A 25,971-nucleotide genomic window follows, 5' to 3' on the forward strand; every position below is an offset into this window, starting at 1 on the left:
GAAGCCAGCATCATAATCGCACCTTCCGGAATAAAAAAAAAATGGAATCAACACCATAGTTTGCAATGATTGTATGAAACGAGTACCTGGAGGCAATACGAAACAACGAATCCATTTCATCATCCATAAAAACATACAAAAACCAATCGTAAACATGAAAGTTTTCTCTGGAAAGGAAATTTTTACAGGCAATAAATTATATAAGAGACGTGAACCCTCATCTCATATAATTCGCAGGATGAATGTAAGGTTGTAAAGTGAGAAAGGGTTGGTTTGTTTTCTACATAAAAATTAACATTTTAGAAGCGGCGTAAGCATATCACAACAAAATCATACAATCTACTACTTCATTTCTTTAAAGAATTTTATAGCGTTTTAGCCTATATGTTCTTGTGGTCTAGCACCCAAGACTGGCGTACATGTCGTCAGGGATTCTCCGCAGTTCATAAACATTCATGAACTATGATATCCAGATGAGAATGTATCATATTTAGATGGAAATCACATAAAGAACTTCTTACTATGAACTAGATAATTTCCTTGATGAAGGAAAAAAAAGGCAAGCGAGCTGGAAACAACGGATCTGGCATTCTGCTTTTCTTTTGCAGCCTTCCATAAACTCTAATCTAATTCTCTAGCATTTGATATGACATCTATTACTTCAACACGTTTATCGTATATAAGGGAACACAAGCCAGTGCTCATCGCGTAGTCTTGGCATTTGTAATTTTTTTAATAGAGGACTTGCATCACGTCCGCTTACAAACGTAGCGGGCATCATGTAAAGTGTACTCAAGCAAAAGCAATTAACACTACAGTGCACTGCGTCAGACCGATGATTTCACAGTAGCCAGCTTAATTACTCTGGTACTATATTTGAATTAAGTCACAGTTAGTTTCGGTGCAAGAGAGAGCGTTGATCAGACGTATGCTTTACGATAAAGGCAACGTGGACGGACATGCCTACATTTTTATAAACTGGCTAATTATCTGTTATATTGGTAAGACGTCAAAAATAAATGATGACCCCTACCTATAGGGTATGTTATATAGCAAATTATAACTAGTTAAACTAAAGAAGTACTAGATTTCGTGTCAAACATTAACTTAAAACCAAATTAGTTACAGATTGGATGTTTGCGATACGTTTGCCATAATAATAATAATAATAGCGTATGGTATTGTTCAGACAGTAGATCACAATAAAAGCTTTTTCATACATGGTATGATTTAGCTCTAGCATTAGGGACGCCATGCTTAACATGTATTCCGAACCACGCCTTCAAAGTATTTTACACTCTGAAGGATTTTTGATAATTGCTCTGTACTAAACCCACTAAACCGCCTGCCGTAAATAGCGGTCAAATAGTGTTCGTGTGATACCTTAGAGATGTGCAACTCTTCGACAGTCAGTACTACTATCACACTATACACGAGAGATATAACTCTTGCAGAGTCACACGTTATTTACCGAGAATACTCTTTGTCTATGTGACTAAGAGGTAGTAGTAGCTTAAATTTTACCAGACAAACGTTTCATATCATTTATGTCTCTAAGTCATCCATTTTTGTTCTTCCAAAGAGATGTCTGACTTCGATCCTACACCCACGAAAATAAAGAAATTGAAAAGTTAGCAAATTTAACCGGCATAAGTGATGAAATTTCAGCCATACTACCCTCCATATAATACAATTGACAAGCATTTAACCTTAACCTAATAAAGTTAAGTACTTGTCGTAAAAATACGTAATCCAAGAATGGATAAGCACAAAAAAAAACCGATTGTAGCATCCTAAACCTATCAATGTGTTTTAGAAATGTTTAAATCGTTTTGTGTGTGAGGGTCTCCACTTATTTGAAGACGGTTTAACGCATCCGAAATATAGATTCTCTTTCATCAATTGAATCGAAAATGGTGGCAAACCCTGATCTGTAAACGAATATGGCACACGAAGGCGTTTTACAATCTCAAAATTACTTCAGAATCATATCCTTATACGACTCGGTCGATGTTAGGGTTAACGGAAGTTTAAAGGGTTCCATAAGCCCAAGGTATGTTTTACGGACAGAAAGTTGAACAAAGTTATCATTATTGCCTGTTACACTGTTTGAAGTATCAAGTAGAAAATGTTCGTTATGATTAAGCTAATTAGGGAACAGCGAATGAAAGGAATTTCATTTACGCATTTTCGAACATTCCAAGAATTTTGCGAAAAAAAAATTGTTTTTGGGATAAACACCGCTATGTACGGCTTTACTTGGTTACTTTACTTAGTTTGTATAATTTCAAACAAGCTTCCAAGAATGTTGGTGTAACGAGAGTGTGTTGTAGATAAACAGGAAAATAATTTTCTTACTGGAGGAGGTAAGGAAAAGCTTCGTTGGCACGTGCGAGTCGACTATCCGATTGATGTCGTTATATCACACCATTGATATTTCTTCCCCTTCACCGGCAGATTCACCAAATATCTTTATATCTTAACAATCATACGCACACCCACCTTCCATTCCATTCATAATACAAAAAAAAAATCTTTCTGACCTGGTCCCTGTAAATACCGAAATTTCGAGATGAAATAAACATCAAAGCCTTATCGAAAGCATTACATTTTCATTAGACTTTTTTTTCCTACTGCTGCTGCTCTCTAATTTAATTTGATTTCTATTTTTAGGGGGGGGATATTTATATAAATGTATGTAATGTCGGCATTGACATCGGCATTGGGGGTTACATATAAATTTAAATTCAATTTACGGAATATCCCTTTTTTGTGAACGACTACACATTTTTGTATTATATTTTCCAAAATGGATTGGGATTGTATGGTGTTTTTCTTATAATAAAGGCAGTCGTTTAGTTTCGTTCGAAAAGTGGTATCAACCAGGCCTCCCACAATCCTTTTTTATGTCGTGCAACGTTTAAACGCTCACACTTGCTAAAATCTGCCAAAGTAGGAGAGAGGTTGACTTTCATGTATTCACAGTGTTGGAAGAGCGTAAAAGAGAAGCAAACGACCAGTTAAAAAACTGGTCTCGATACGTCAAAATTTGTATGTAGTAAAAGTGCAGTGGAACAAACGAGTTAATTTAACTGATCGAGCTCATACTCTGAATACTCTTTTTGACATTCTCTTTTAACACTCTCTTCACAGGCAAGGTGAAAAAAGTTCTTTTTTATTCGAAGGCGACATTATTAGCAAAGATTGCGATACGTCAAGAATATATGGGAAAATGAGATGACAAGGCGTGATCTTTGATTTTTTATAGAATAATGACGCCCTCAGCAGCTTAATGTTAATAACAGCTAATGTCAACACTCTACAAGTTGCTTATGAAAATCATTACGAAGAGGAACACTAACAAGTTCGACTTCTACCAACCTGTTGAACAAGCTGCTTTCAGATCTGGTTTCAGCACAAACGACCATCTGCAGGTGATGAGAACGCTTATTGAGAAGTGTCGTGAATACAACATCGAATAGTCTTGCTATTCATAGACTTCGAAAAAGCTTTCGATTCAGTGGAAACATGGTCGATATTGGACGCATTAGACGAATGTAGAGTAGACTCAAGGTACTCCAACACAATTCGATATGTGTACAAAAATGCTACTTCATGTATAACACATCATAAGAGCACGGAGAAATTCAGAATCGGCCGAGGTGTAAGGCAGGGTGACACCATTTCACCGAAATTATTCACGGCGATTCTGCAGAGTGTTTTTAGGAAGTTAAACTGGAGTAAAATGGAATTAAAGATAAATGGAGAGTACCTGAGCAGCGAATCTAGGTCAGGCTCAGCTTATGCTACAACAGTTAAGTGAAGAGGCAAGCAAAGTTGGCCTCAAGATGAACTTATCGAAAACAAAAGTCATGACCAACATCATCGGGGACGATAGAGAAATGAAAATTGGTGACACTGTCATTGAACGAGTCGACAGCTATGTAAATTTTGGACATAAATTGAAGTTAGGTCTGGACAACCAAACTGCAGAAATAAGACGTAGGATTGATCTTGCAAGGGCAGCGTTCGGAAGACTCAGACTAATTTTCAAAAGCAAAATGAAACGCAAAGTTTTCGCCACTTGTTTCCTTCCAGTGCTCACTTATGGAGCGGAAACGTTAACTTTAACGAAAGCATCCGAAGATAAATTGAGAGTGACACAAAGAGCCATGGAACGGAGTATGCTTGGAATAACACTCAGAGACAAAATGACGAATCAATGGATTCGACAACAAACCAGGGTCGTTGATGTCATGGAAAGAATAGCATCTCTGAAATGGAGCTGGGCGGGACATATTGCAAGAAAGACAGACGAACGTTGGACCAAAAAGATCATGAACTGGAGACCATATAAAAGACGAGCTATAGATAGACCACCAGAGAGATGGACAAACGGAATTAAGAATATTGCAGGTACAAACTGGCAGCAAATGGCAATGGATCGTACGAAATGGAAAGAAGTTGGAGAGGCCTACATCCAGCAGTGGATAGAAACAGGCTGAAAAAGAAGAAGAAGAAGAAGAATGTTGGTGGGCGATTGATACCGGTTTCGGTTGTGAGTTTTGACTTAGGTGCCAGATGTTAATTGCAAGGCTAATTGCGCAATTTTGAAAATCCTACTGAGCAAAAAACTGCAGAAATTTTTAGGTCGTTGTTCGGAAGTCTCGCTAGACCGATGGTCCAGTCTAAACTTGTTATTTATTGACAATAAAGGGCTGTTAGTGCGGTCTCCAAACAAATCAAAATCAAATGTAGGGTTACGATTCGTTCCTCGATTTTAGTTTCATTTCACTGTTGGATATGTCGAGAAATTTTTCAGGATTTTTTTTTTTGGGTATTTTGAAACCCTGGGAAACTTGGCACATCATCCATTCGAATATATAAATGAAATAATTTTCAACAAAATATTTTGGAGACCAACCACCCACATCCAAATACATTACAAATACAAATGCTACTACCGTTTTATATTTGAAGAAAAGCAAATTTTCGGACGTAAAATTTGCGTATACAAGAAACAGACCTAATTTAAATTCACCTGTCAAAGTCATCATCATAGCACGGGAAAATCGTTTGTTGCGATATTGTAGCAAATATTTGAAATCCATAGCTTATAGTCTATGTATACGAACATAAATACCACCATTTTAATACTATGTATCCTTCCATTCAGCCAGGTATTATATAGCCAGGGTTTTTCCAAAACTCGGCTCTTAGTCAGACTACGTAATTTATTTTATTTTTATTAAAATTTATTCATGGGTTCATTGAAACAGAAGAATAAACAGGTTTGTATATTAATTAAGCACCCAAGGGAACACGGTGGTGGAAAAAAAAAATATTACGAAAATCGGGAGCTTTGTGTGGATACATGGCTGTAATTGAGTTTTGCGTTGAAAAACATTGTAAATTAAAATTTAACTCATTTGGGCGAGAAGTCTGGGTTAAATATTCTTTTTTTTTTGTTAATTGTGCAAAGGTTTGGCAGTGACAGTGGAAGTAGACGTTTTATGTGTAAATCAGTGGTTCAATTTTACGAAGGAAACAATTTGGTGTGTTGACATATTTCGGCTTTTTTTGTATCTCTTTTAATTTAAATTAACTCAATTTTCTAATCAAAAAGTTCTCAGTTCCATAGACATGCCAAGCGTATCTCGTTATAGTCACAGAATCTATTACTTCGCTTGTTTAAATTGTCGCCGTTTGTGTACATCTATTACCTCATTTGTTTTAACATCAATTTCATCAGAACGATTAAAATAGTAGAGATGTTTGAGAGAATTCTTCACACAATGCTTCGCGTTGTGTTTAACTAAAATACGTGCCCGTGCAGACGGGTTGAGTCATTAAGCGGCTTGAAAGAAATTTCATTCCTCGTATGATTCGCTAAACTTTTACATGCGAAAAGGTATGACTACCTCTCGCGGTTGGTCATCTGTTTGCGTGTGTCGCCATGGCCTGACGAGATGTGATATTTTTGAACAGCACTATTAAGTGAAATGCACCGCTTCATAAATCGTTCTATCAGATCGAAACAGTGGCAGAAACCCTCTGTTGTTAAATTACCCGTAGTTCATCGTTTATTTTTGTCCATTTCTTAAAGTTTATCACTCGTACATAATGGCTTCCTAGAATTAGTCACTTTGCCATAAACATTTAGTAATTATAATCTGTTACTTCCTTTGTTTAACATTTCGTCATTCGTTACTACATTTGATTTGAAATAAATTTTAAATTGTCAACATGACTTGAAGATTGTAGGTCAAGTGGAACACATCAATGACAAAATCATAGAAACTTGTTAGTTTCCTGTAATCCTTCAGTTTAAACTATCTCGAATGCATCAGAAACATTGGAGCTATAGTTTCTAGTTTCTTCAGTCAACTATAGACAGATTTTCAATCATTAGTCAAGTCGCAGCTTTGCCTGTAAGTTGTGTTTTCAAATCAAAATTTGTGCATACTATTTATTACTAAATAGTATTTACAGTGAACGACATCTCAAATGTCTCACTGACAAATTTTTCTGAGAATTTTATTGTGTCATTGCAAATTCACAATGACATTCTCTGAAAAAAATGACAGTGAGACATTTGAGATGTCGTTCACTGTAGCTCATTACATCTGTTTCGGAACAGTAACATGCACAACGTAACTTACTTGTTAGTGTTGTACTAACTAATAAGGTACACGAATAATCAACCAACAAAACTAAAGTTTCAATAAAGTTACCTACTACAAATATGTAAATATGGGTAAAGACACACAAACATGTTGAACTCTACCCAGCACCGCTGTATATGCTCGAACATGACAGACCCCATCAAAAACGTATTCGGTGGTATAAGCTAACTGACTTTATTGATTCTGCTTTCGAATTGATTTATCTCATTAAAACTTTTATAATGGCGTACACTACGAGTTGTTTACACTCACTGGCTGTACAGTTTCGATTAATCAGCAATAAAGTCAGTTTTGAAAATTGTAAGCAAATATTCTGTATCATTTTGAGGTTCTCTGAAATGAATCGACCAAAGACGGTTACGTTGGAGACTAGACAAAAGCTACTCAATTTCTTGTTACAACAAAAACAGAAATATAACCAAAGATATCATGACATAAGTTAAAACACTGACTTTCATCCACTAGAGTGATTCTTCATGTAGTGTATGGTATGACGGTATCTTAAGATCCGGTTATGAAGGAACACGTGTAATTAGCAGACGTTTTCATTTTGCTCCGGTTCTAGAACTGGGAATTCAGAGACATGCTGAATTGATTGATTGATTAATTAAGAAGAAAAAAAACTGGGAAAAGAGAAACACGAGATCGGGAAACAGTTTATTTTCAATGGGGAATTTTTTAATAACTGGGCCCATAACCTGTTTGTTTTCCAATCAACAGAATGTAGCCTGTAGTGGGTCCTTCAATCCATGTGCTATCTCTAAAAAATGCTATATTACACTTAAAATTTATAGTACGAAATCCACTTTATTCAAAATCTTCAAAACCAAGAAGGCAGCCTGTGGTCGAGTAACTTAGCATTAAGATTTGACAAATTGGCGTAGCCAAATTTTGACACTAGACTGCCTCTGAATTTTATTTAAAAAAAAGAGGATTAAGTCAAAAATAGTTGAAGTAAAATCCTTTCAAACACCAGAAAATCGCTTGAGTAATATGTGTACCAGAATTAATGATTTATAAATGATTAAAAATATCGCACATTGAGAGGGTATACTACACACTGCTTTTTATACTCGATTATTTTAATTGGCACGATATGGGGGGGGGGGGGCAATAATTGTGCACGAAATAAAATTAATTAGATTCGAACTGTCACAGAGAGGGAACATCCACAATATTTCAATGTAATTATTTTTCCAGCGAAAAATTACAAACATAAAATAAAACTGAAAACCAATTTCAATTGATTTATGTAATCGGTTCTGATCAGTTTAATTGTAATTATTAGATACGAGCGGGGACGCATCAGACATAAAATGTAAAAGCTGCAGGGAATAATTTTGTGATGATATAATTTCGTACACAACACAAAATCATAATAGCAAATTAAAATTAAATTGGACAGGCGCTAGTTTTACACCCATTTAGCATCACTTGTGTGTGTGGTATACCTATATGCAATGCATGCAGTATATCGTCAACATTTTGTTTATTGAGAGTTTACGTGAAAATGCTTTAAAATGAGGCCGAAGCTTGTGTATTGTTGCTATGAAATATCTCATTGAAATTGAGGAGCACAATGTTCAGCTACTTACAGAGAACAGTTGTCTGCTAGGTTCTTTTTAGGAAGAATTGACCTTAAGTCGGACCCTAAGGTGAATCAAGCATACAAAATTCATAAATTAAACCTAGAAGGAAACGGCTTGTCAGCTGCTAACGAAAAGGACGACACGAATAGGCGATGAGCAAGACTTCTCATATATAGTAAAATGTACGACGAAAATATTGAAGTAATAGATTTTGTGAAAAGTAGATATTTTACACAATGAAGTAACAGATTTGATGGTTTGTTTTGTGATATTCTAACCGTTTCTCAAAGGTTTTTAAATACCGGTTTTCATAAGGAATCCAGTAAAGAAGCCGATACTTAACTCATGTAGTCTTATAAAAGAAAATTGGAGTATGTCACCGCTTTCAGGATGCGAAAAGATTAATTGATTTCATCCATTTGATTGAGTAATTGAGGTTGGCTCAGTGGTAACGTACTGGCCTTCCGCCAAGAAAATCCAGGTTCAATATCCCGGTGAGGGCAAATTCCGTGTAGGATTTTTCCTCGATGTACAGCATGAAAGTAACGTTCCTCAGCACGCCCCAAGCTTTATAATCAGGGTAGTTGAGGTGCACACTTAGAACAATTTTTATTGTCGCTGCTTAGTACATTTTTGATTTTTGTACCAGTCCTGTTGAATGTCGTTCAAAATGATCGACTCGTTTTTTAATTTTCTGAATGTTGTTGTCTAGGGCAACAACAATTTTCTGTTATAGTAACTTTAAATTGACTTCGGACTAAAGTCGATGGTATTTTACCAAGAATTTTATGGTAAAGTGTTGAGGTGCCCTCAACGAAACGTACAAATAAGAATGCCATGAATTACGTAACCCATTCACAATGAATTCTGTGTCTGAAGTCTAACTTTAGGCAGCAAACAAAAAAATCTTAGGGGCTTGCTAATCTATCAATTTTGGCGCTGCAAAAAAAATCTGGAAAAGTTTGTCATACAAAATAGTACTCTATTAGGCAGCTGTCACTCTGGGCACTTTTGCTTGAAGTGCGTTGTAGATTGATTTTTAAGATTTATTTACACATTATAGGATTTAGTGTGAAAAATGTGAGTCATGGCGGACTGGCCATCTGGCGGATTGCCCCTCAACTTTCAGTTAACATTCGTACATTGACGCCTGTTTGGACTAAATATTTCCTTTCGGCTAAGTATACGCCCTTTGATATATCCAGTACGACACTGGGAAATCGGTTTGAAGTGTTTTGACTAGTAGAGTTCTTCAGTGAAAATATTGTGGGAAAACCGTTCACAGGTTGTCAAAAAATTATCGGGTAAATGGTGATTATACATTTATTCATTTACATACAATACTATAAGTGGGGACAGATAAACAAAAGTTTTGGCTGGTGTTAACACCAGAATTAATTGGCCACCAGCTATTGACGTATAACTTTTTGTCAGAGTTTGTAACAATAGGGACAATATGGTCTCCTCAACAGTTTTAAAGCATACATTGTGGTACTGCACGGTCTCGTATGGTCGTCTCACATGTTTCAATTTTCGAATTTTACATGAGAAACTTGTCGACCAAGTCGATTTATGATTTCTTTGCTATTGTTGTGCAAAGTTTTCTGGCTGAAAGCTGTTTTGATAATAAATATTTGTATTGAAAACAAGCTAAACGAATGAGAACATCGTTCAGGAAGTGGAAACGGTCGGTACTAGCCGAGAATGCGGAACAAGGTATAGTAAGAAAATTCTATATTTCAAAAGAAGTGAAAATTTATATCCTGCACATTGATTGCCACAAACGTTGCAAAGGATATTTAAAAGGATGGAAAAATATTTTGGTCTCGCTTTGCGCTCTATTTCCAAAATATTGACCTAAAAGCTGGTTCCCATTTGTTGTTGGAAAGCAATTCATTTGTAAACGATTACAAAAGTTGAAAACAATATGCCTCCGAGAAGATATACGGGATATACGCCAAAAGATAAACAGGAGAAGAAGAAGGAAGAAGGAAAAAAAACATTAAAATCAGGATGCATTGTTAAAGAAACGCTTATTTACACAAGGTTCCATGAGATCGGCTATGTACACATGATTGTATTTTATAGACATAAGGCACACACAAAAACTCATTCAACGGTTAAGACAAAAGCTTTCCTTTTTAAGTAATTATGGAAAAACTTGATACGTACATATATTTGCTTAGTAGAATGCCAGCCAACGAATATTGTTATCGGCAACAACACTTTTCACACTCTGCATATCGCTAAATTCACTTGCTAGAAAAGTCTTTTGTTTGTATTTTAATCTTCCCCCGTCATCATTTTCCACATTATAAACTCATTTTCTATGCAGAACGTGCCGCACTCATCCGGATGTTGTGCTGAAGCGAGTCATAATAATTTCTCATCGAACGTTTTTAAATATGTAACGGGTCCGTGGAGAGAAAAATATCAAATATTGACATCGACATTGAGATCTGGGCAGGGTACACAGCGGAAACAAGTCAGTCGCACAAAACGAAACAAATTTCGAAAGTGTACTCGAGAATCGTCGAAACAACAAAGTAAATATTGTCGACGAAAGCGTATTTAAGTAGAATAACATGAGAGTTTCACTCTGAACAGTCTTCAAAGTTAGTCAAACATATACTACCCAGTTAAAATTTCATTGAAGTAACAGGGGAGGATGAGATATGCAAACGCGTTTAGTCAAGTGGCTGTTCTTCAACTGCCAAATGATAAACAAAAGAAATGTATATCCTAGGGAAAGCGACAATTTATACGCCACAAACTCGAATTTATTTTGTTTAACAAAACATCTTGGGAAAGTTTAACAGAATTATATCTTGGCGGTGCCGCCATAGCACGCTTTGGTTTACAGTTTGTCAGTTGACCCACTTTTTTTCAAGGTTCTGAAAGAACAGGTTAAGACACTTCTGAGTTGATCACGAAGGCGGTGACACACAAATTTTGACAAATAGATGCTTTTTATTGAACAGACTCATTACAGATTGTTTGAAATGTCAACTTGAAGAGAAAAAAAATAGTTTTTATCAAGTTGACATTTCAAACAATCTGTAATGAGTCTGTTCAATAAAAAACATCTATTTGTCAAAATGTGTGCGTCATCCACCTTCGTGGGTGTCTGAACCTGTTCTTTCAGAACCTTGTTTTTTTTTGTAGTATGTTCTGACAGTTTCAATTTAACTAGGTCCCATCTTATGGATGGGTCGGGTCCCTTGACTTATCCTAATTTAATTGTATATTCGACTAATTTATATAGACAATTGAAAAACAAGCTCGATCCGATGTGATTGAGTTGTAGCTCATTCGATTCGTCGTTCGATTCTGGCGAACCAATTTTAAAAACAAAATCCAGTTTGGGTGTAATATGTCTACATGTCATGTGATGTCATGTGATGCTTCACATGCTATTTAACGGTCCCAAGCCCGTGAAAACGCAGAGGGGTAGAGTAGGGTTTTAGTAGGGTTTAGTTGGTTATGAATAAGGTAGCGATAGATGGGACATCACGTTAGGGAAATTGTCACCCATCGATGTGTAACAGCTAATTTTGTAAAGAAATTCGAATCTGATGTGAACTCCCCACTGGTAAGATAGGTGTCCTTGCTTGATTCATTTGCATAGCACTAACACGTGTAGCGAATGTGTCTTGTTTTACCACTCAATGCCGCCGGTATACATTGTAGTATATAGTTTGCATTAGTTTTGAATTTCTTTCGGGTTAGCGATCATTTGACAGCTGATCAATTAATCTAACTCCTTGTAAGGCCATGAGAAACCGTTTATACGAGATCATTGTGTATCCGTTATAAGCAAACTCTCCTCGAAATTGCCACATTAGGAGGTTGGGGATGGATGCGACGCCACGTTAGGGAAATTCTCACCCATCGATGTGTAACAGCTAATTTTGTAAAGAAATTCGAATCTAATGTGAACTCTCAAAGTGGCACAAGGTGCCACTGGCACATGCAACGCAGATTTTTTTGGTAAAAATTATTTGACAGATGATGAGAAAAACTAAGCCAGCTTGTTTGAACTAATTGGGTGTACAATTTAATTTTTGCGTAACGAAGCTGAAAGCGTCAACTCTATCGATATCATTCATTTTAGAAATTGTACTTCAAAGACTGCGTCGCACTTTTCTCGAAGAGATTTTTGTTGGGATATCAGTCGTTTTAGAAGTGCTTTTTCGAAAATCGAAAATTTGACGAAAATCGAAAATTTGACGAAATTCGAAAATTTGACGAAAATCCCTTCTGTGCTACTCGTAAAACTCTGAGACTTTGCCGAAGAAAGTAACTATCTATCTGCCACCATTCAAGAAATAACTCTAAAACCCTAATTGACCCATCCATTTCTAACTTTCGACATTTTTCATATGCCAGTCTGTTCTACTCGTAAAACTCTAAAACTCTAAAATGTTACTCCTTTCATCCTACGCTCGAGTAGATCAAAATTTGGTCACTCTGACCACTCTAGCTCAACCGAATCTAATTATTTTTTTGTTTCGTGTGGCGAATACATTTCATTTGATGGGTCACACGCCCCTGTAAGTTTCAATACAGCTGAGCTACAGCCGAAAACGCGTTCCCGACCTTCAAAAACCACACTCAGAAGCCACTTCGAGGGCAATAAAACAAAATTCTGATTTTTCCTGGGGTGATGGCGTATCAAATTTTCATTTTTATGCCCACCTGAGCTCCTGCAAAATTTCATGGAGATTGGCTGACTAGTTTCCGAGATCGTCCGTCGATAGATAGATAGATAGATAGATAGATAGATAGATAGATAGATAGATAGAAACATACAGAGTAAGTTGAAGGATTTTGATTGTTTGGAAAAAGTCAATTTGGTGTATTTTGTATGAAAGTGACAGATTTCAAAACGATGTATCTCCGGCAATTTTAAACCTACATAGTCGAGTGATCGTACGAAATGGAAAGAAGTTGGAGAGACCTACATCCAGCTGTGGATAGAAACAGGCTGAAAAAGAAGAAGAAGAATAGTCGAGTGATAGCTCGTTTTGCTCGTATTTGAAGCGAGAATATGATAGAATAGGTTTTGTGGTGATATAGATCAAAGGGTAGAAACTGAAATGTTCGGCTATATATAGTTGCCGCGTCTCAAAAAAATTTCTTCGTTCTTTTTTTGGGGGTTAGACTGCATCAAGTCCTCCGCTATCGCTCCGGACATGATCTAGTAGCCCTATTTTTTTGCGAATAAAATTTTTCAATTTATGTCAGTGTTCATTTGAGTTCATTTTCATACGGTGTATTAGGTCCCTTATTTGACATTTCGAAAATGAACCGCTTGGTTTATTTAACTCTGCTGCGATGGAAAAGCGGTAAGGTTATGGATATGTGGATGACGTTTCACAGTAAATTGCACTTTGCACACTACCGCATGAAGTTTATCTGGTAGTTACCGTCTGAAAATCATGACTTAGTAAACACTTCTACCACTTGAACTTCATCAGGTATATTGGTACTACCGCATGAAATTCATCAGGAACAAAACATTGAACTGAAGAAGTAACAGACTTAATGATCGTATGTGAAAAATGTTAACATTTAGATAAATTACAATAAAGCAATAAGAAAGATTCAATTAATACTAACCGTGGCACTAACCTTACAATGTAAAAACGCATGAGTACCAATCTGATACGTTACATTGGCTGTGTAGTTCGACGCCACATACGGTAGATTGTAGAAATTATGTTGTTGATTAGTTTGTTCCGATGATGTTCCCTGCACATTATCCGTTTTAACAACATCTGGAAAAAATGGAAACGGAGAATGGGTTAAGTTAAATAGTAATAGTGGAAGTGATGTAACAACTGTGTTGAGAGTAGAAAAAAAAGGAAAGGTCAATTGTTTTCTCATGTGGAAAAACGGGGGTTTTCTTTTCTGTTTGACATGAAAAATCTATTTTTGTACGGCAAATAAATTGAGTATACGATTTTGTTTGTTTTAGCAGGGTTATATCTGCTCATCGTCCAATTTTTCCGTTATCTATCATAATGGATTTATATTGGTTTTTCATCTTTTTTGTTGTGTTACAGAAAATGTTTTTCCAATTTTCCAATTTCGGAAATCAAACGATGTATCACATAACGTGAGGCATCGATTCAGAACAGACCTTAAACTCTTTACGAAATTGTGTGAGACAAAAGAATTGTAAATCGGTCAACGTTTTAAATTGTTTACTTTCGGTTCGATTCAATTTTCAGAAAAATTTAACTGGAACTTTCGATTTTATCTCATTTTACATTTAAATTTGAAGCCACTGTTCAAAGGATTTGTTTTCTGCTGAGAACAGTCAATAAAGTTCAGTAATTTCCGTTGACATTATTAGTATTAGTATTTTACATGACTAGGGATAAAAAGATGAAAAGTAGAGTTTTCGTGTGAGTTTTGTTGATCCGAGGCGTAGCCGAGGTCAATAAACACACGAAAACGAGACTTTTCATTTTTATCCCGAGTTATGTAATGGATTTTTCACATGCTGAGGGCGTCGAAAGAAGTGCTTAAAACATGAAAAGTAGGGTTTTCGACGCATGTAGCATGTAAAGTATTTTTAAATAGTTAATTGACAAAATAGGAAATTCCACCAAGAGCGAAGCGAGAGAGGTGGCAGAGGTGAACACAACGTTTTTTAATGTGTGAGGTTTTAGAAAATGCTCCAAACACAAAAATCGAATTTTAACAAATCAACAAAAAAAAGAGAAACTGAATTGACAGTTCAGATGACCAAATGCTGAACTCTCAGAGTGAGACAAATATGCTATTTTCCTAACTAGTGTTGAAATATCGCGACTTTATTTAGGAAAACGGGGTTTCGGAGGAGTTTTTAGCAAATTCGATTACAGAACTCGCCTCCGGCTCTTGCTGGAAACCTCGCATTCGCTAAAAAAAGCCTTTCAGCATACGTTAAGAAATAGTATTTTTTGTTACCTGTCATGAAAAGTGGAATTTTTTAGGCTTCACCTCGTTAGGACAACGACGTGTCCTAAAAGATTCTGCTTTCATCACGAGTGACAAATGACGTTTTCTGCGTCTGAAAAAAATTGAACTTTTCGGTCGTAGTCGTCGTGACGAAAATAGTCGCATTATGTTACTCCGGTGCAGAATAGTATTTTGTGAACCGGACAACTGAAATACAACATATCTTGACAATTTTTTGGCGATTTATCGTGTCAGAATGGATTTTTTTAGCACACGTCCTGAACGAGTGGACACGTTGAAAACTGGTGCTGAAAAAATCGTATTTTGGTACGAAAAATACTATTGCATTTTTGCGCAAAAATGATCGAAAAGTTTGATTTTTCTGTAATGTAATGTATGTAACTCCTTTCACGCACTATTTCAACGAAAAATACTCTGTATGTTTCTATCTGTCTATCTGTCTATCTATCTATCGACGTACGATCTCGGAAACTAGTCAGCCAATCTCCATGAAATTTTGCAGGAACCTGAGGGTGGGCATAAAAATGAAATTGTGATACGCCATTACCCCAGGAAAAACCAGAATTTTGTTTTATTGGCCTCGAAGTGGTTTCTGAGTGTGGTTTTCGAGGGTCGGGAACGCGTTTTCGGCTGTAGCTTAGCTGTATTGAAACCTACAGAGGCGTGCGACCCATCAAATTAAAGGTATTCGTAACACGATTCGAAAAAATAATTTTAAAAATCGGGGCAGATTCGTTTGAGCTAGAGTGATTAGAGTGACCACATTTTGAGCTACTCGAGCGTAGGATGAAAGGACTAATATTTTTGCAATTATGAGAGATAGAGAGTTACTTTCTTCGGCAAAGTCTCAGAGTTTTACGAGTAGAACAGAGGGGCATATGTGAAAAATGTCGAAAGTTGGAAATGGGTGGGTCATTTCGTCAAATTTTCGAATTTCGTCAAATTTTCGAATTTTGTCAAATTTTCGATTTGCGTCAAATTTTCGATTTTCGTCAAATTTTCGATTTTCGTCAAATTTTCGATTTTCGTCAAATTTTCGATTTTCGTCAAATTTTCGATTTTCGTCAAATTTTCGATTTTCGTCAAATTTTCGATTTTCGTCAAATTTTCGAATTTCGTCAAATTTTCAATTTTCGTCAAATTTTCGAATTTCGTCAAATTTTCGAATTTCGTCAAATTTTCGAATTTTGTCAAATTTTCGAATTTCGTCAAATTTTCGAATTTTGTCAAATTTTCGATTTTCGTCAAATTTTCGATTTTCGTCAAATTTTCGAATTTCGTCAAATTTTCGAATTTTGTCAAATTTTCGATTTTCGTCAAATTTTCGATTTTCGTCAAATTTTCGAATTTCGTCAAATTTTCAAATTTCGCCAAATTTTCGAATTTCTGTTATAAACTGTTATAAAAAGCAGTGTTCTAAAACTTCTAAAACGACTGATATCCCAACAAAAATCTTTTCGAGAAAAGTGTGACGCAGTCTTTGAAGTACAATTTCTAAAATGAATGATATCGCTAGAGTTGACGCTTTCAGCTTCGTAACGCAAAAATTAAATTTTACACCCAATTTTAGTTCAAACAAGCTGGCTTAGTTTTTCTCATTATCTGCCAAATAATTTTTACCAAAAAAAATTTGACTGGAAACAACCAAAATTTTACCAAAAAAATCTGATCCTACGGCGCAAAACTAACTATTTCCGAACATTTTAAGAGAAACATTTATTTAACAAAAAAGATGCTGCTAACTGTGACGTGCTATAGAGATTATTGACATCATTAAGAACCGATGTAAAATGGGAAATTAAATTTCATTCAAATTATAATATAATATGGTTGTACTACACTGTACCGGATGAAACCGGGAACCTACAGTACATCATGCACATAATAATGACATTACAGAAAAAGTATAACAAAGAAAAATATACCAAACAGGAAACAATGAAATAATAATTTCAGAACAAGCAAGTTATACCGAACTTTATAGGGTTCATGTTACAAAAATGTGTACGTTGGTTGTATTGCACAAATACCGAATACAGCACTTTATAAGGAGGTTCATACTTTATATTTGGGCAGAATATGCGATGGCTTTTTGTTAATAGAATGGGAGGGTGGAGGGATTTGGGAACGAACTACAGTAATGTGCTCGAGGGTATTGTATTTTCGACGGGAAAATTTCATAACTGCATCGTATGCGGTCGATGTGTGTGTATTGCTTTTGTGATAATGTTACTCCAGCTTTTACTGGGTAAAACAATATGCTTTAATTACATCGGGAATTTCGTATCCTCTTTGTGTGTGACTTACAGTTTGGTATGTGCGGATAGTGCACTGGGACTGTTTTTAGGAAAACATTTTCTTGGATTTCTTGAATTCTACCTATTTTTTCCACTGGTTGGGCTATGTTCTGCGTTTGATTTTATGAGAAAGTTCAAGTGGTATTGTATTTAAAAGTAGTCTCCGTCCTCCAATGCATACAGTCGATTGAGAATGCAGCAAGAAAACGGATATTTGTGACAGTTGGGATCAAAAGTCGATCTATTCCTGTCAAAGTGACGTTTTAAACGTCAAACAAAAATAAATATTTCAAGTTCTTTCAAATTAAATTTATTATTTTAAATTCTATTTATGATAGAATTGAAGAAAATCAAATGATATTGTGACTAATCAGCATATTTATTTTAGTTTGACGTTTAAAACGTCACTTTGACAGATGGAGTAGACCGACATTCGATTCATGGGTCCAATTTCATTCAGTATCTGTTTCTTAACGTTCTTAACACACCGCTCTACTTTCATCAGCAACCACATACAGCTGCAATCATATATTGTAGAGATGCAGTGCTTATTAGAAGCATGATTAGAGTTAAACGAACCTTTCCGATTAAAACAAAAACCTCTCGCATGCACTGCTGGGTACGGTATAACAATACAGAAAAACTGGAGCCAAATCTCAGTTCTTATTCATAAATTTACGGCTCATTAACTACGGTGTGGTTTTCATAACTAATTAGCAGTCGACCGAATATAATGGCCGTGTTTGGTAAATGATCTTCCACTACTGCATTAAACATGTGATTTTATGAACAAAAATGCTTTCTGCAAATTAAATTTCATATTAACCGAAACGTCAGTCACATTCTTCGTTTATTCCATCACAGCATTAAATGTTGAACATACCGCCGAGAAACTACTTCTAATTTATTACATTCATAATTGGATATGAAAATTTTTCATTCACTTTGGTTAGATGTTTTACTGTTCCAAATGTTAGAATATTAAGTGGGACTTAAAAAGAAACAAAGCGTTGGTTGAGTAGTCACTTTTAGCAAATGAATGTTTAACGTCTCCTGGACAAAGCCAGCGTTAGTTGGTTCGCTTATTAAATTTAATGGAATTTTAAAGAATGAACGGGAATCATAAGTACAACGATTCTTGGATCGTGTCTCGACTATAAACACCGAAAATTTCCGGAGCTGTATTGAGACGCGAGATTTTAAAATTTTGCATTAATTACGCTACAGACTCAAACTTAAACTACGTCGATAATGTCAACATCAAATTCTTGGTGTATTGCTGTATTCACGCCGTATAAGTGTGCCTAAAATTTCAATTTCAAGTGAACGATGAAAAAGTTAGAAAGTATTACACACTTTCCATTTTGAATTTCTACCGCACTCACGGCGTCAACTGGTAAGTTAGTCTAAATTCACAGTCATCCGTTTTGCCTCCGTGTACGTGACAGTTGACATTTCAAACAATTTAACACATGATGAACCTTTTGTCGAAAATATTTTGAAGAGTTTGGCGAGTGATTTCACTCTAAGAAAATAGCAAATCAAGTATGCAATTGAATTGAAAACAATCATGATACCCGTGATTCGGGGTATAAATACAGGGCAATTGTACAGAATAGAATCAGAATAAACACAACTACTGAACGGGCAACATGCCCTAAGTAACGAGTTTTTCTCAAGTAGATGTACTGGCACATGCGTGTTGGGGAGAATATCCCTCCAGTACAAGTAGAAACAGTAGAACCATCGATGCAGTGACCGACAAACGAATTTAGAAGAATTAAAATTCTTAACACCTTTTGTTTGAAGTGTCATCTGTCATGTACACTGTGGAAAGCAGAGAGACTGTGAGGCCACCTTTACTAGAAAGATAGTTTGGCAAGACTAAAAAAAACTTAAATTTTTGCTATGCGAAATTGACAGCTGTGCTGGTTTTATGTGCTGGCCAAAAATTTAAATATTTCCAATTGACGGTCAGACAAAATAACGCTAACGTCGTTTAAAAAATATCAAAATCGTTAAGCGTTACAATCACCCGCTATGCTTTGAAATATAAGGCGCACTTGGCGTCAATTCTTCTTTTTCTTCTTCTTTTTCAGCCCGTTTCTATCCACTGCTGGATGTGGGCCTCTCCAACTTCTTTTCATTTCGTACGATCCATTGCCATTTGCTGCCAGTTTGTACCTGCAATATTCTTAATTCCGTTTGTCCATCTCTCTGGTGGTCTACCTATAGCTCGTCTTTTATATGGTCGCCCAGTTCATGATCTTTTTGGTCCAACGTTCGTCTGTCCTTCTTGCAATAAGTCCCGCCCAGCTCCATTTCAGAGATGCTATTCTTCCCATGACATCAACGACCCTGGTTTGTTGTCGAATCCATTGATTCGTCATTCTGTCTCTGAGTGTTATTCCAAGCATACTCCGTTCCATGGCTCTTTGTGTCACTCTCAATTTATCTTCGGATGCTTTCGTTAAAGTCAACGTTTCCGCTCCATAAGTGAGCACTGGAAGGACACAAGTGTCGAAAACTTTGCGTTTCAGACTATTATTCATTTTGCTTTTGAAAATTAGTCTGAGTCGTCCGAACGCTGCCTATGCAAGACCAATCCTACGTCTTATTTCTGCAGTCTGGTTGTCCAGACCTAACTTCAGTTTATGTCCTAGATATACGTAGCTTTCGACTCGTTCAATGACAGTGTCACCAATTTTGATTTCTCTATCGTCCCCGATGTTGGTCATGACTTTTGTTTTCGATAAGTTCATCTTGAGGCCAACTTTGCTTGCCTCTTCACTTAACTGTTGTAGCATAAGCTGAGCCTGACCTAGATTCGCTGCTATCGGTGCAATGTCATCAGCGAAGCGGAGATTGCTCAGGTACTCTCCATTTATCTTTATTCCCATTTTACTCCAGTTTAACTTCCTAAAAATACTCCGCAGAATCGCCGTGAATAATGTCGGTGAAATGGTGTCAATTATGAGTTGCCATAACCTGAACATAATGGCATTTTGGTGTTGTTGTGGCGAATATTTTGGCGTACGTTGTTGTGTGTAGGATGTTGGTACAGTTATATGTTTATTTTGGGCTGTGTCCAGGGGTTGTAGCTACGAGACCTACCCACTCATCTCCAATCATTTACAGGGTCCTAAAATCACCTTGTCTCTCAAAAGAGAAATACTTTTCTTACCAAGACGATTGTCTCGTTCATTATTCCGTAAAATAACATCTAAATTGAAACAATATAAAGTTTCCAGTTTTTCCCTCCTCGACCCGGACTCGAGGATTATTTTTCGGACGAAAGGAAAACTTTTTTTTTAAGAAAAAAGAAGAATTTCCGTAGATTTGTTTTATGGCACATCATATCGAGGATATACCTATATATACACGTTCTGTCGTATAAATACACATTGTACGAAGCCCATTGAATAAAACCAACCTCTAGTGATTGTTGTTGTTTTGAAGAGTAGTGGACAGGTAATAAATCTTTGGTTTTATTATTGGAAGGAACATTTTTATGGTCTAGTGTGTACAGTACAACGCCACATACAAAATGAAAATGGTGTTGTTCAGTTTGAAAAAGAGTAATTTCTTCCGTTTGTCGTTAGTTAGATGATAAATTTTGCTATTTTTTTTTCTTTCGTTCTTTCTTTCTTCCTATACCATTCTTTCTGATGGGGGAATTCAAGGGATGATGGGATGGAGAGAAAAAAATGCCGGATTAAATGGAAAATGGTTGAGTTGGGTAAATAATTCATGAGATTTTGTTTACGTTTTTTTTGGGGTTTTTCTCAATTATTGTTTGACTAATCGAGTGTGGAAATTTTGATGAGTTTTTGCCGAATTTTGTAAAATACATTTTTGCTACTTTCTTATTTAAGTCTGAAACGTTTTTCTGTCCGTTGAGGCTTACAGTGTGACATTTATACTAAGTTAGTACTGACGATGAGAAATTTCGTATCTCTATTCTGGTGTAACGGAAAATTTTATTTTATTTTTTTGTGCCGTTACTCACAAATCCTTAAAAATACTCGGTTCTGTGTCCGTATCAGCAGATCTTTTTGCTCTATTAACTTCACATTTAAACTACATAAATTCAGCCATTGTCAACAATAATAGATTACGTCCTTGTTTGAAACTTTTTATTTTTGCCATGTGTGGCACATGTGTGGCATTTGCAGCTCGAGTCGAAGGCGAGGCATGCAACCACACAAAGCAAACAATAACGTTTCAAATAATTACATAACTTACTCATTTAATAATTACTTGCGAATGGTGTCTGCCACTGTTTCGATCTGAGAGACACCATTGCCACAGCTCATCAGACCGCGGCGGCATGACAGTGGCAAAGATTACTTACGTGTACTTTGTTGGTACTACCACGTCCCGCATGTGAGAGCATGTTTGGTGAAGAAACGATGCCGTCATTTCAGTTTCATATGAAAGTGAACTTACATTTTCGTTTATGATTCGCCAGAGGTGTACATGCACAAAAGAATGAATAAGCTTCTAGAGCTTGGTCATTTCTTTGCCACTGTCACCACGACCTGATGAGATTTTGCAATTTTTGAAATGTTTTAGACTGTTTTAGCTGTTTGTTTCCCTATTGATTTAGCGTCAACTTGAAGTTGGAACAAAGATAATATTCTTACGGCAAATGCGATGTCAAAATACGAGTTTTCTCATTGCAGTCGTGAAATAGTTAAAGGTTAACCGAGGAAAAAAAGTTGAAGATTTCTTTTCGATGGTGTTGTTTGTGATTAGAGCGTAGCGAGGGCTAAATGACACCCGATAAAATGAAATTTCCTACTTTATTGCTGAGGTAAACACATTACATATTTGCTTCTCTTCATAATTCATGCACTTCCTTTCGATGTTGCGAGCCGTTACATTTTATTTATGGTCCGCGATAACCATGACAATAATTTCACCTCTCCCTTGTTAGGTACATTTAAAATTCAAACAATTTCGTCTACACTAAAGCATGCACTCAAGCATTGCGCAGATTATAATCGTTAGTCTTTTACTAGACAAAATGAATCTTCTTTTCTTCATTATTTAGTCCATTAATATCGAAAAGGCAAACAATCAAATCCAGAAAATAATCACAAGTTTTGATATTAAACAGAAATGAAGCAAACCATCGCAAAGCTGGTTCGTTTGTGAGTTAATCTTAATGGAAAATGCTGTGCTGAAAAGTTGCTTATTTTCCCTTATTTTCTATTGTTTTTCGCTGAAAGAAAGACGGTTCTCGTTTGTAGAAAATGCAAATATTTAACTAGACAGAATACGAAAAATGTTTATTAAATATTCAGACTCTTCAGCTCGTTCACAATAATATGACAAAAAAAAAATTATTTTTTGTTTCAATCATTTTGATCTGGTTTTTTTCTTCGGAAAGCTTTACGTTTTACTATCAATAATGCAGCAGTCGTTCTCGGAGCCTTGATGTGGTCTATCATAACGGAAATTCAACCGAATAAAAAACCGAATCTAATATCTCATCATCCATACCCCAGCAAGGAATGTCGACAAATGATAGACCCGCAAAAATGTCACAAGTTTTTCTTGCGATTTCTCGGGATCATTGTTATTAGAACTAAATGGAAAATCGATTTAAACAAAAAACAAACCGGCTACGAGAAGCCCCATACGAAATTCCTCGGCACTCTGGATTGGGACAGTGGCCAGGCAATATATTTTTATGCCGTCTTTGGCGGACTTATTTACGAACCGTCCAAAGTCTGTTGTTTGGGTGGAGGCTCGTAACTGAAACATTGTTTCTTGTGTCAATAAACGTCATATTTTGTTCTAGACGGCACGTAACTAGAGAGGTCTCGTGTCGTAGAAACAGTTCATTCTCTCGCAAATTTGCAAAACACATTAGGGGTAAACCATTATGGTTCGTAAAGTTCGTGAGTATTTGACATTTCTTCCATATATTTTATGTCAAAAGTGTACGAAATCGCCTTACTCACGAACTTTGCGGACCGTGATGGTTTACCCCAATTGTATGCAACACGAATAGATTAAAATTGGCTCGCCTAGTATGTTCATATTGCATAAATAGCTATTTCCTTTCACTTCAGGGATGACACACGTCATTATAAACCTAAAAGCCCCTTGCAAATTCATACGGGGCGAACAAAGAAATCGGTAAAACGGAATCAATGTAGGACGACGAACAGATATTATATGGACGAGAACCGCAAAAAAAAATTACTTCCAAGCAACATAATATATAAAACGAATGAGAAAATACAAAAAGTGTATGATGGCACACGAAACGAATGTGTTTTTGTTGTATATAAGTTTTCTCCACATATAGTGAAAATCATACAGTCAGTCGAACGTTGAGCTGTTACAATAATGAACGATTCTGATATTGTTGTTGAATTTTGTTCAGTTTTTCCTACTTTCGTTGATGGCGTTATAATAGACGATCGCAAAAATGTATTTATACAACACAACTATAACGCCATCAGTTTAACAGAGTTAGAGCTTTTTATAGGTTATGTAATGACGTAAATTGTCGTATACACTTTTATAAACCAATAATTGAGAAGGAAAATATACGCAAGGGAAAAAAGGGAACATTCCGAACAATGTCATCGTGATGTAGGTCATAAGATAAAGGTTTTTATGTTCTGTTTTTCCCTCTTTAATACAAATGGTTGATCTAGGACTGGAATAATAATGAACATACCAATGCGACAGCGTCTAAGAAAGGGAATGGAAAAAAAATTGTCATGCACTAAAGTGATTATAGCCGAAATCAACGTTTCCGATAGAGTTACTTTCATATTTCAAAATAAATCCGGCTTTTCGACGTTTACATTTTCATGTTGTCGAGTTTTCCTTTTTTCATCTGCTCTAACTCGTACATACACACCAGACTATATGTACCTTTTGAATCGTGGCATATTGTAACTGGAAACTGGTTGAAGAAAATGAAAAATTATCAATATAACGAAGTACCTACATAGAGATGTAGAGGGAATGAAAAAAAAAAAACAAGAGAAAAGAGAAAAGTTTTTAATTTAAATTCCTGCACAAAATAATATCAAAAGTTCTTTGAAATAAGAATTTATTGAAAACGATATTGATGGGGCTTGAGTCATGTCGCTCCAGTCATGTCTTGATTTTGCTGTGGAAACGCGCTAAAACAGTATCTCATTATCTCAGACGTGAAAGCCGTTGTATCGTAACACTCTGCAGTGCTTCAAGCATTTCAAAGACACTGATGTGATAAACGAGTCAGTCATGCGAGTTACTGTGAGCCATATCCGCCTAAGATTGCATTCGTATTGTGTGTTTTAGCCGGAGAAATGATAACGGCAGCTCACGTGTCAGACAAACTCATCTTGGAATTTTTCTAGCGAATACATTGGTAACGTTCTGAAGTTCACTCAACCGTCATAATTTTGGGTAGTTGGGGTTGGGGTAGGGTAACAGTATTTAGGCGATATATGCGATATATACCTTTCCTCAGAGAATATTTGCATAATTGGAGGCGTTGTTCTGAAGTCGCGTTCACTGACTCAGCTCTGTATTTTTTGAAAGGAGGTCTACAGCTGTGGCGACATTTGCAGGTTTTTCTTCTTCTTTTTCAGCCTGTTTCTATCCACTGCTGGATGTAGGCCTCTCCAACTTCTTTCCATTTCGTACGATCCATTGCCATTTGCTGCCAGTTTGTACCTGCAATATTCTTAATTCCGTTTGGCCATCTCTCTGGTGGTCTACCTATAGCTCGTCTTTTATATGGTCGCCAGTTTATGATCTTTTTGGTCCAACGTTCGTCTGTCCTTCTTGCAATATGTCCCGCCCAGCTCCATTTCAGAGATGCTATTCTTTCCATGACATCAACGACCCTGGTTTGTTGTCGAATCCATTGATTCGTCATTCTGTCTCTGAGTGTTATTCCAAGCATACTCCGTTCCATGGCTCTTTGTGTCACTCTCAATTTATCTTCGGATGCTTTCGTTAAAGTTAACGTTTCCGCTCCATAAGTGAGCACTGGAAGGACACAAGTGTCGAAAACTTTGCGTTTCAGACTATTATTCATTTTGCTTTTGAAAATGAGTCTGAGTTTTCCGAACGCTGCCCATGCAAGACCAATCCTACGTCTTATTCATTGGTCATGACTTTTGTTTTCGATAAGTTCATCTTGAGGCCAACTTTGCTTGCCTCTTCACTTAACTGTTGCAGGTTACCTGAAGACAAAGTGACTGAACTTGTTTTTGGCAGAAAAAGGATGTTAGTGACACGATATGGCTAGAGTTATGTAGTGAAATGTATCATGCCAATATTGAAATGACAGATTTTGTACAAAACTCTTGGTAATGATTTACACAAATGAAGTAATAGATTTAACGATTTTGTTGTAATATAAATGGTGATTGGAACTGGAATAAGTTTGTCGGCTGGAGCCGC

At 36.2% G+C, this 25,971-nt stretch overlaps 1 protein-coding gene across 2 annotated transcripts in view; it reads right to left on the minus strand.

Moving 5' to 3' along the window:
- LOC119075151 (zwei Ig domain protein zig-8-like) overlaps nucleotides 1-25,971 on the minus strand; it is a 183,528-nt gene that overhangs the window by 13,733 nt on the left and 143,824 nt on the right. The window contains exon 3 of one of the 2 annotated variants that reach the window (XM_037181546.1): nucleotides 13,910-14,055. In XM_037181546.1, the coding sequence (XP_037037441.1) occupies nucleotides 13,910-14,055 (146 nt within the window). Of the gene's footprint in view, nucleotides 1-13,897; nucleotides 14,056-25,971 lie in introns of both variants that reach the window. The other variant, XM_037181545.1, reaches the window with a different exon arrangement.

Source organism: Bradysia coprophila, unplaced genomic scaffold (genome assembly GCF_014529535.1).
Source record: "Bradysia coprophila strain Holo2 unplaced genomic scaffold, BU_Bcop_v1 contig_193, whole genome shotgun sequence".
Classification (NCBI taxonomy): Eukaryota; Metazoa; Arthropoda; class Insecta; order Diptera; family Sciaridae; genus Bradysia; species Bradysia coprophila.